Here is an 11,731-nt window from a genome sequence, read left to right on the forward strand (position 1 = left end):
CATTTCACACACATTCTTTAAACAATCTCGGATGAGTGAGTCATTAGAACGTTTGCTGAATAATGAGGAACACAGAGGCCTGAAGTGAAGCTGATAGACAGGAATAAATGGTACCTAACTTCCCCTCTCTGGTCCTAGCCGAACATCGTTCATCCTCACTGACCTATGCGAGCTTCCCCATCACTTTTATTCTGTTAAGACACTTCTGCGAGGGTGGGAGAAGCAACGCGGCAGGCTGTGCTTGCCTGGGGCTGGTCTGTGCTCACCTTTAAATCAGGAGGCTTGCTTCGGAGACCCGGGTTGGGTGCCACCGCAGCGCCAGCATCTGAAGTTGGCCCGCCAGCGGAGTTAGCACCCGAGGCCTCCCCAGGCCGGAGGTCCGCGCCCGGCAGAAGGCAAGCCGCGTCTTCCATCCCAGCCCCATCCTCCTCGCCCTGCTGTTGCTGCAGCTCGTCCGATTTGCACCTCTTCATGGTGTAAGTGGGTCGGCAAGGGGAATCTGTCCTTCTACGTGCTGTGTTGGGGAGGGGAGGGAAGACCGCACCCCCTCTTGCACTCAAAAGACCTGGGGTTTAAATTATGGACGAGGGGAGTAGGCAGATCACGAGTTTTTTTTCTTGAATTTAAGAAAATAGCTTTTTAGAGGACGATGAGGGAGGGGCGAAGAGGGGGAGCCTTGGGATAGTTCATTCCGACCTGGGGAGCGGAGACAGGTCGCGGGCGAAGCCGGGCTGCAGCGTACCTTGGGCAGTCACTGGCGCGGGAGGTGGGCAGCTCCCGACCCCCAAACTTTCTGCCTCAGGGCCCCGAAGGACGGCGGGGAGCTGGACCACACCGCGCATCCCCGCTCGCAGGCCGGACTGCTGGGCCAGGCAGGGCGCGCGGGAGCCGGCCGGGCAGGTCCCGTAGGGCCGCCCTGGGCACCGGGCCCCGCTGCCCGCCGCCGCCCGGCATGGGTCTGCCTCCTCCCGCCCTGCGCCCCGCTTTTCGCCGGCAGCAGCGCAAGGCTGCAGCCACAGCCCGCCGCGAGCGCGGCCTACCCCGCCCGGGCCTCCGCCCGCCGGCGCCAGGGCGAGGCGAGCGCAGATGGCGCCGCCCGCCAATAGGAAGGCCGGAGGGCTGCGCGGCGGCGCGCGGCTACCGCTGTAGGCTTGGTTGCACCGCGCGTCCCCCGGGAGGGTCCGGAGGGCGACCTCGGGCTATGTTGGAGCTCTGAGGGCGGGCTGCGGGGCGACCTCTCCCAGCTAAGCCTTCACGATCACCCTTCCCACTCGCAATGTTTGGGCGGTAAGTAAACAGTAAGGTGTTTATCATCACTCTAACTTTGCACCTTATGTTACGTGCATTCATTCCTTCAGTTAGGGACAGGCTGGTCGCTTCTAGAATGCGTGGTCCGAGTCACAAACCTATGCCTACCTTCATAGCTACTTTTAAAAGCAAAGGAGAGGTAGAGTTCTACCACATCGCCCCTTTCTCTGTTTTAAATACACATCTCATAAGAACATAGGTTTTCCTTTCAGAGTCTCCTGCTCTACAAAAGCAGCTTTTACACAGGAATGGGTATTGATGGTAGCTCTTAATGATACATACTGCAGAACACAAGAGGAGTGCTATTTTTGCCCAGTACTGGAGCTGAACAATTTGCAAGATGAAAGCAGATGTTGGGGTTACCAAGAAATGGAGGGTAGTAGTATTCTACTGCAGTGTCAATTCCGATTGCCCCCGTGGCATTGATGGAGTCCCTTCTTCAGCAGTCAGTAGTTCTCAAGGCATAGACTGATACCTGCAGGACCAGCACCATCCGGGAACCAGACAGAAATACAAATTCCTGGATACTGTTAAATCAAAAGTTGTGGACCCAGAGATCTGTTTCACAAGCCCGTTAACGCTGATGTGTGGTGAAATATGAGAAAGGTTGGCCTGGGCTCCTGTAAGAGGCTGATTCTCTTTTTGTGAGTCACCACGGAGCTTTCTCTGAAGGATTTTACAGTTTACCAAAATCTCTTTCACACTCACCAGGCCATTCTAGCCTCACTTCAGTCCCACTAGTCTGTGAATTTCCTAACTCTGTTAAGCCTTTTTTTCCGTTCCAATCCCTTATTTTGATGTGTATCCTAAAAGAGACAAAGTTGTTAAGAATTTACTACAGTCAGGGAACCACTTTCTAAACTAAGCTGCTCCATTTTTAGAAGGTAGGAATTTAAAATGGGCTGGGAATGCAAGAACACCCCCCCACCCCCCACTACACAGTATCAGGCACAATTTGGGAATGCAAAGCTATAAGCCTCTTTTCAATGGTGAGGAATGGCAGAATGCCAGAGCAGATCGTGGGTAGGACTAGACAGCCGCTGGGGGCAGACTCCCAAGGTGTAAAGGAGAAAAACATGCTGCTCTCTGCCTGAGCTGGGAGAAATGCAGAGTCTCCTAAGCCCTGGGCAAGTCTTGGTGGCAAGGAACATGGAGCACCCAGTGGGCCCACTCTGGCTCCAGGCTGAAGAAAAGCAGAGGGTTTCTTCAAGACTCCTTCAAGAATCAGCTGGAGATACAGCCCAGCAGTTAAGAATACTGGGCACTCTTCCAGAGACCCTGGGTTTGATTCTCTGTACCCAAACAGCTGCTAACAACTATCTGCAACTTCTATCCCAGGAGACCCAACACTTTCTCCAGGCACACATGGTGCACAGCCGTACATGCAGGCCAAGTACTCGTATATGTAAAACTAAAGTACATAAATACACAACAAAAATGTAGAGACCCTCCAGGAATTGAACATCATGATTTTGATTTATGCCTCATTTTGCTACCACATCCATGTTCACCCAAGTTTCATTTTATTTGTTTGTTTGAGGGAGCGCTTCACTGTATACAGCTCAGGCTAGTATCCTGTAATCCCCCTGGCTAAGCTTCCCAAGGTTCAAGATTATAAGCATCCGTCTTAAATTGGATTTATAGTATCATATACATGAACATGATGTCCACGGTGTGAAACACATCAATAGGAAGTCTTCGTGTGTTTCATAAAATCCTCTTTGTTTTCCTTCTTTTCAAAGTTTGCTCTTGGGGACTGAACTCAGAGACTGGCACATACTAAGTGTATGCTCTACAACTAAACTGCACCTCCATCCCTAAACCATGTCTGAGTTTCTTAGTTATTTGGAAACTGGGATAATGGCTATCTACCTTTTGGAGTTTATATATATGTATGTATATGTGTATGTATGTGTGATATTTAAACACTGCTTGGCACAGGGTTAAAGGCTATGACTTTCATCACAAATGTCATCCATAGAATTCAGATAGATCCCAGCCATTTCTGAATTTTACAAAGGGACATACTACAGAACAAATATGCCACATCTAAGGAAGTTTGGGAGTAATTTGAATGACCTGCAACTGCTGGTTTGAAGCCAGCAGCAGATTTTCATTGGCCATAGTAAACAAGTAAGTACTTGAGATACATACAACTTGAAAGTACTTTGGCTGATTGAAATTCTGCTAAAAGTATTGGAAAGAGCATCATAGGATGATATTTTTTGAGAAAATACAAGCACAAACTATATATTTATATTTAAGATATGGCAAATAAAGCAAGAGGCTATATTTGGCATATGGGAATCGGATTTTCCATTCTGTTTTGACACATCTAGTTATGATAAGTAAATATGGTGTAGTGGGAAGAATGCTAGTTTTGTGTCAAAAATTTTATGCGAGAATTCTGATTCTATTTTGGGCAACCAAATCAATGAACCTCTTTAACCCATGTTCTCATCTGTAAGTAATGGCTGTGATTGTGTGACTGTGCACATTGCTATTGTGAAGAGTCATGTGAACAGAGTCTATGAACACATGGCCGATGTCAGTAAACCGAACTGAACCTAACTGCTCTTATGTTGTAGGAGAAAGGCAGAGCTGACCTACTAAACATGCTCTTTGAATAGAAATCTCAATTAGAATAAAGAACAGTCAGTCCTCGCTAGTATTAAATTTGCTAGCCCAGTAAATATATATAAAATAAAGACAAAGAGGAGTGTTACACAATTCTATACCCTTGTCAATACCCAGGTCAATTTGGTGAAACTTCCTCTATAGGGGCTAAAGTGTCAAGATGGACAGATAGGTCTAGAGTGGATGAGCTTTTCTTTTTTCTATTAAAGCAATTACATCTGAGAAATAAAAGATTTCTCTTTTAACAATGAGAGATTTGTAGATAATCTCAGAACATTGTTAGGTATTATCTTTATCTTTTACTCTGTTAGGAGTTAGAAGAAATATTTTCTAAACCTCTTTCTTTCTTTCTTTTTTTTAGACTGAGTCTCATGTAGTTGACTGGCCTCCAAACTCACTATTGTAACCAAGGATACCTAGAACTCCTCCTCCCTAGGAATACATTTTAAAACAACATATAAACATGGATAAGGAGTTGTCAAGTTGTTGAGAGCTATTTTAAGATTTAGCATATCAAGTAGAGTAGAAAACTTAGAAGGGACAAGGACAATCAGGACTATTTATAATTTTACTCACTGTATTTTGATGCCAGTGGCATTACAAATATTTCTTTGTTAGTGCAGCTTTCTTCTTCCTTTTCTGTTGGAGATTAACACTTCCACTCAGTGCTATCATGAAAAAGAAATCAAGTTCTTTTGGATTAGGAGAGGTAAACTATGCAAATAATCATCAAAGAGATTGGCTGGAGTGTTGATGATGTCACAATCCCACCACCTAAGCCTAAGGTTCTCATTGGCTTTTGTGAGAGTCAGGGTGTGCTGGGAAGGTTCTATCACTCCACAATTGCAGAAAGCGCTGAGCTTAAATTGAATTTTACATTTTTTTTTCTGGGTTCCTTAAAATTTACCCATAGCCTTTTATATGTTACTGCATTTCTCACATTATTCACTTAGTCATATTCTCTACGTCTGTGTAACATTTACAACAATTTCTCTACAATCTATCAAACCTCTCATGTTTTAATCACAAGCCACTTTATTCTTAGACACCAAGAACTGTCTCTGTTTTCTTGCTTTTAGCTGAAATTCCTACAGAAACTACATATATAGTTTATACATAATGTATATTTTCTTCCGTGGCACAGACCCTCTTATAGTAAACTGACTATATTCCAAAGGACTAGGCATCCATTACTCCCACAGTGGCCTTGAGATCCCAGTGTCTGCCTCACTCCTACAGCTGGAGGATTTCCTATCTACAGCACAAAGCTGAAAGTTTATGTGTCTCATTCGGGTGGGATTCATATTCTTTATTTTGGAAGCTGGATGCTCATCAAGAATGATAGAAAAGTCCTGATAATCATATGACCAGAGAAGGCCTGTGAAGCATAAATCTTGGTTGTAGTGCTCTGTGGAAGCTGGAATGGTAAAATGGTTTTCTCATCTCAAAAGAAAATCCACACACATTTCTGGACAACCACCTTCCTAAAGCTTAAAATTCTAGACCTCATAACAAAAGAAAAAGGGGCTGAGGAGACAGTTCATGTGCTTGCCACACAAGCCTGAGGGCAACCACATAAAAAGCCAGATATGATAGCACATGCGGAGGAGGCAGAGACAGGAGGAGCCCTGCAGCTTGCTAGTCAGCAGGCCTAGCCAAGTCAGTGAGCTCCAGGTTCAGTGAGAGATCCTGTTTCCAAAAACAAGGTAGAGTCAAATGAACAGTGCCTGTGAAATGCCTGTGCTGGTCACATGGCTTTTGTCAGTAAACCTGAATGAAGCAAGCTGAATGAGCAAGAGGGCTCAGTGGGTAAGGACAGTTGTTGCCAAGCTTGATGACCTGAGTTCAATTCTCGTCACTCACATAGTAGAAGGAAAGAACAAACTCCTGCAAGTTGTGCTCTGACCACGCATGTTCCACACCTGTGTGCTTGAATACAGAATGTTGAAAACAGCTCTGCATACTTGTTGGTCCTTTTAGGAGTTCTAGCAAGAGCCAGTATCTGCCACTTAAGTGTAAGTACAGTGTTAGGTGTTTTGCTAGAAACCCCATAAAAATTTTCTGATTTAATCCTCCTGGCAGCCCTGTGAGGTAAGAAAACCTTTCTGCTCTACCGGATGAAGCAGCCTGTGAGGTTACAACCCGTACTCACCTTTTCCAAAGCCTAGGCCTCAACCCAGCATGACTATGTCTGAGCCATTTTCACAGCAAAGGATTTGCCAATGAGTGTTGGTCAACAGCTCAATGTGTATAGCTATAATCATTAAAATAAGTATTTGAAGTGCATATCACTACAAAGGATTTCCATGATGCTTGTAGAGGATAAAACAATAAAAGATAAAGTCCAGTTGTGGGAAATGGGGCACAAATCAAATTGCAATAACATAAGATTATTGATACAATGTCTGTCAGCGTGCTGAATAGGAGTACCACAGTCTAGAAGAGAGACTGATTGCTGTGACAGATCAAGGACACGTTCACCCATCACAAGGGCTAAAAGATAAGATGTCTTGGAGGACACTCCTAATTCTATTAGGTAAGAAATACCTGCTGTATCTTGAAAATAAAACCACTCACTATTTAGATCTCTTGGATACCATCAAGTTTTTGTAGCCTATTTGTGATAGAAAACTTTTTTCTTTGTTTTAATAAGACAATGCTGCTCAAACTATCGTCTATGAACTAGTAGCATAAACATGGTTGGAATTTAGTTACTAATGTAGATTCTGAGACTTCATCCTTTTATTCCACAGAGCTGGAATTTCTGGAGATAGAATCTGAAAATCTGCTTTTTTGAGAAGTAACCCAAGTGATATTCACACTGAAGTTTAAGAAGCACTGGGCTAGGGTAAGACTGGCTGGTCATTCAGTGACTCATTTGTGAATTAAGCCACCACTTAATTTATGTGCCAGGATGCCTGGCACACGCTGTCGTTTCGTCTGTAAAGCAACAGTTGTAGGGAAGTAGTGTAGCTTTCATTTCACAGAAGCTGAAGCCTAAGGAGGACCAAATGCTGTCCAAGGCCAAACCAGTCCTACTTACTTTCAGTGTTCAGAATTTCCCACAATGCCAACTGCACTGTCACCTAGACTGTAGGATGGTTGCCATGTGTGGCATGTAATGTCTGCCATAAGACTGCTATGTGCTGTGTGATTCAGGTCTAAATCTTTCCATAATTTCAAATGGGACCCTTGTCATATTTGATACTAATATGCATTCTCCACCCATTTTAAAAGTACCTTCTGCCATTTTTATATCTCCCTACAGATCCTGAAGCCATTTCTATCTTTGCCAGGACTTCCTTTGCTTTGGTATAGTTTATCCCAACCCCTTGGCACCCAGTTTGGAATGGCAAAGCATGCACGAAAGTCTAACTTTTATTTCTAAGAGGCACCACACTCTTTTCTGACATGCAAGTGGAGAAATGCTATCTGATGCAAGAAGAAAATGCCAGTTTCTTGGAAGGGGAACACTGAATAACTTCTGTTGATCTTATGACTTCTAAAAGACAATCACAGAATCTCTTGGGATTCATCCCATGTGAGAGCTTATTCTGAAGTATTCATGCTTGTGTCACAAATCATCTTCAGAGAGCTTTATAAAGCCCCAGGGCATACCCAGGCAGCAGAGAGACTCCACCCTAGCTTGCCTTACATCTCTCAAGAGGGGCTGGTAAGGGAAGATAGTACTCTCTTTCAAGATGCAATGACACAGTATGGCCTGTGCGGAGAATGGGTTGATAATTATAGCTAGAGCCATGGTGATCCTTGCAACCCTTCATCTAATGATACCTTCAAAGAATTTATCTCCAGGAAATAATGCAAAAGAATAAAATAAGCTATGGGAACAACAACAGAACTATTCATAGTAGCATTATTTACTGTAATAAAAAAACCTGAAACAACCTAAATGTTCAGGAACAGAGAGATAAGTAGCAATGGCAATGGTGTGACAGTATGGTTTCCTGCTGTTAAAAGAGAAAACTGCATGCAGGCAGGAAGGAGTGCTATCTTTACGGGCTGGCAAATGGTCCAGTGCATGCTCCTCTTGCAGAGGATCCAAGTTCAGGTTTCAGCATCCACACCACAGCTCATAGTCACCTGTAACTTCAGTCCAAGGAGATCCAACCTCTTCTGGCCTCCATGAGCCTCAGGGACACACATGGTGCCCATACAAATAGGCAGGCATATGGTGGGCATAGTGACACACACTTTTAACACCAGCACTCGGGAGGCAGAGGCAGGCAGGTCTCTGTGAGTTTGAAGCCAGCCTGGTCTATATAGTGAGTTCTGGGACAGCCAGAGCTACATAGTGAGATCCTGTCTCTAAAACAAAACAACAAACAAACAAACACTGAAACAAACAAACAAAAAGGCAGGCATAAAAATAGATAAAATTAAAATTACAGAGCAACTTTTAAGTAATATAGAGTGACAGCATTAAAATAAAACATTGTGTTGAGCAGGTAGAATGGTTTTGGAACCAGACAAACATTATTATTAGCTATGTGTGTTTAGAGAACCAGACAAACATTATTATTAGCTATGTGTGTTTATACCAATCATTTAACATAAATCTTAATTTTCTCAAATAGGACTAAAACTATCCAGGATCATTGTAAGAATTAATGACATCAACCACATGGATAAGATTTGGGTAAACCGTGGATAACAATAGGGAGTACTAAGAAATAGTCATGGTTTATGTTCAAATATGGGACTGTTGAAAACTTACTTGCAGTGTTTTTTCTCTATTGTCTTAAATGTGATTCTATTTCCCTCCTTTATTCCCTTATCCTTAGGCATCTTGACACAGCTTGTTTAAAAGTGTGCTCATAAGATGTAGAACTTACCTGTGGGGATCACAAGCCCCGTTCTAAGACTGTGCTAGATCAATGCTGTGGGAGGCTGATATGACCCCGAGATAGGTGTAGGTGAGCATGGATTTAAGTGACATGTTCAGGCTTTAGTGAAGATTGTCACTTTGAGGTTTAGGGTTGAGAATGTCCTCACATGCTTCTCATCTCTCTTTGTTTCAGAACCCAAACTCTCTTTTCCATCAAAACATCTCCTCATAGGACTAAGGTTATGAGAAATGGGGGCAGGCAGAGAGATGAAACAAAACATTGAATCAATTCATATTGACTGTGTTGTTTGTGTCAAGCAATGTGTTTCCCAAGTATAGATTGGTTAGATAGCTAGTTGAAAGTCAGGCTTTGAGAATCAGGCTTCAGGACCTTCTAGAAAACCATCATGATAATATTGACTTTGAACAGAATGCCACTAAATCTGGCACAGTAATGCACACATTCAAGGAAGCTGAGGCAGAAGAAATGTGAATTTGAGGCCAGCTTAGGCAATACAGTAAGGCTCTATTTAAAAAAAAAAAAAAAAAAAAAGAATTCTAGCAAGAAGGAAGGGGTATTTTTGGGTTTTCATTTATCCATCTTTCTCAATACAGGAGTGACCTAGAGAGTATATGACCTATTGTAAGTGATTCTACGTAGGTAGAGAAATAATATAAAGACAGTGTATTGGCTACTTTTTTGTTGCTGTGATAAAATACCACAATCAAAAGCAACTCTAAGAAGAAATAGTTTATTTTAGCTTGTGGTTCCAGAGGGATAGAGCCCATTTTGGTGGAAAGGCATAGCAACAGGCAGAAAGAGTGGATCATATCTTCATGTACACGTGAGAAGCAGAGAGGGATCAAGCAGGACATGAGTGCTGTAGACCTTCAAATCCTGCCTCCACGATGTGATTCTTCCAGCAAAACTCTTCTCCTGAAGACTCCATAACATCCCCTGACAGCACTACCAACTGTGAGTCAAGTGTTCAAAAGCACAAAGCCTATTGGAGACATTCCTCATTCAAACAAACACTGTTGGATTCTACTGAACTGTTAGGTAACATTGTAAAGAAAGGATAAAACCATTTATGTTTATTTATTAAAATTTATGTAAATGTACATGCATTTATATGTGTTTATATATGCCAGTCATATGCAGATGCCTTCAGAGGCCGAAGGGCGATGGGTCTCCTGGATTTGGAGTTATAGGCAGTTGTGAGCCATGCAATATGGATTCTGGGAACCACTTGAGCCATCTCTTCAGGGCCAGTATATAATCATGTGGAACTGGGAAAACCAATGCTAGTCTACTGATGCTGCTGATGGAATCATAGCTAGGCTACATTCAGGGCTTCTAAACAATTTTGGGTCAGTTATTCTAAACAAACCAAAACAAAAGAAAAAAAAACTTTTGAAAACCTTGTTCTTCCACTTGGCAGTCAAATAAAAATGACCTCTGTTTGGGACTGTACCAGATTCTCTTTAATTGATTGCTTCCCTTTCCTGGGCCCTGCAGTCTCACAGCCAGAGAAGCCAGTGATGAAATATTCAGCATTGGGATGATATTTGATGTATAATTAAGTAGGATGCATCTAGCAGTTCAATTTTATAGATCTTTAATCCTCAAGCTAATAAATATTCATGTAGACAATTTCATAAGCAAAAATAAAATATTCTTAGAAATACTATCCTCTGGGAAAAATATAATCCTGGATGAGCTACATGACATATGACAGGAAAGAGGTAACTGCTTTGCACATTATGATATTTAACCTTAACAATGCTTAAGTACTACTGCAGAAAAGAATTAAAATGACAAACAAGTGTCTTAGAGAATTTACCAATAAATTTGCTTAGAAAATATTAAGTCACACAGAAGCAGAATTTGCCTAAGAAGCATTGCCTGTGACATACAGCATACTAACCGAACTTCTTAGATAAGAGATAAGGAAAGGGAGAGTTGGACTTCTAAGATAATTAGAATTTAGATTCGATGAGGATATGTTTCTCTTCCTTTTCTTGATTTTTTTGAGACAGGGTTTCTCTGTGTAGCCTTGGCTATCCTGGAACTTGCTCTGTAGACCAGGCTGACCTTGAACTCACAGAGAATTGCCTGTCTCTGCCTTGAGAGTACTGGGAGGATCACGAGTTTGGGCTACACATTTTAGCTGGTGGTGGTGGCCCTCACCTTCAATCCTAGGACTTGGACATAGAGGATAGATTTCTTTAGAAAGCTTCATCATAGCCGGCGTGGTGGTGCATGCCTGTAATCCCAGCACTTACGGAGGTAGACACAGGTGGATCTCTGTGAGTTCAAGGCCAGCCTGGTCTACAAAGCAAGTCTAGGGCAGCCAAGGCTGTACAGTGAAACCCTGCCTCAAAACAGCCCCCCCCCCAAAAAAAAAAGAGTGAAAGTTGCATCAGTATATCAGTGTTTCTCAGCCCAGCAAGGATAATCTAAAGATAACCCAAACTGCAATGTCTGTTTTTGCAAAACCCACCCAACTACTCAGAAAATCTAACTTGGGACAGAAACCTAAAAGGCTGCCTACAGATGAAAGCGTGTGTAAGATCATAATGTTACGCTCAATTTATAGAAGCTGTGGAAGATTTCTGTTCATGACCAGAATCCCACAGGCATTAGCCAGAATCAGGATGTGTGTTTTTATTAAAGAGTTCTTCTTATTAATCTATGAAGTTCTTGGAGTGATTTCTCACTGGGAAAGCTTAATTTTGCCTTTATATCACTGGTCCTTCTAAACAATAAAACCTAAAGCTCTGAGAAGCCAACTGATTTACTTAAGATGATGAGACAAGTCAGTCTCTGATTCCATTGTTTTCCTCTAATTATTTTACAGTATCTTTATTTTTAAACAATGTCATATATTATGACTCACTCCAGCCTCCCAATAACCCAGTAAGGTTGAATACTGTTAA

At 42.5% G+C, this 11,731-nt stretch overlaps 1 protein-coding gene and 1 long non-coding RNA gene across 3 annotated transcripts in view; one reads left to right on the plus strand and one right to left on the minus strand.

Moving 5' to 3' along the window:
• Tmcc2 (transmembrane and coiled-coil domain family 2) overlaps nt 1-967 on the minus strand; it is a 39,204-nt gene extending 38,237 nt beyond the window's left edge. The window contains exon 1 of the mRNA XM_055598181.1: nt 267-967. Coding sequence (XP_055454156.1) covers nt 267-473 — 207 coding nt within the window. The 5' untranslated portion in view covers nt 474-967. The remainder of the gene's footprint in view (nt 1-266) is intronic.
• A 220-nt stretch (nt 968-1,187) lies between these two features.
• On the plus strand, nt 1,188-10,414 carry LOC129669780 (uncharacterized). Of its 2 annotated transcripts, none has more exons than XR_008719077.1 (4): nt 1,188-1,287; nt 6,358-6,481; nt 6,699-6,793; nt 8,985-10,414. It is a non-coding gene; the product is annotated as an uncharacterized LOC129669780 (long non-coding RNA). The 2 variants fall into 2 exon arrangements; XR_008719076.1 differs by lacking the exon at nt 8,985-10,414 and adding an exon at nt 7,214-7,451.
• The last annotated feature ends 1,317 nt before the right edge of the window (nt 10,415-11,731 follow it).

The sequence above is a fragment of the Psammomys obesus genome, unplaced genomic scaffold, assembly GCF_907164565.1.
Source record: "Psammomys obesus unplaced genomic scaffold, mPsaObe1.curated_primary_1811, whole genome shotgun sequence".
Classification (NCBI taxonomy): domain Eukaryota; kingdom Metazoa; phylum Chordata; class Mammalia; order Rodentia; family Muridae; genus Psammomys; species Psammomys obesus.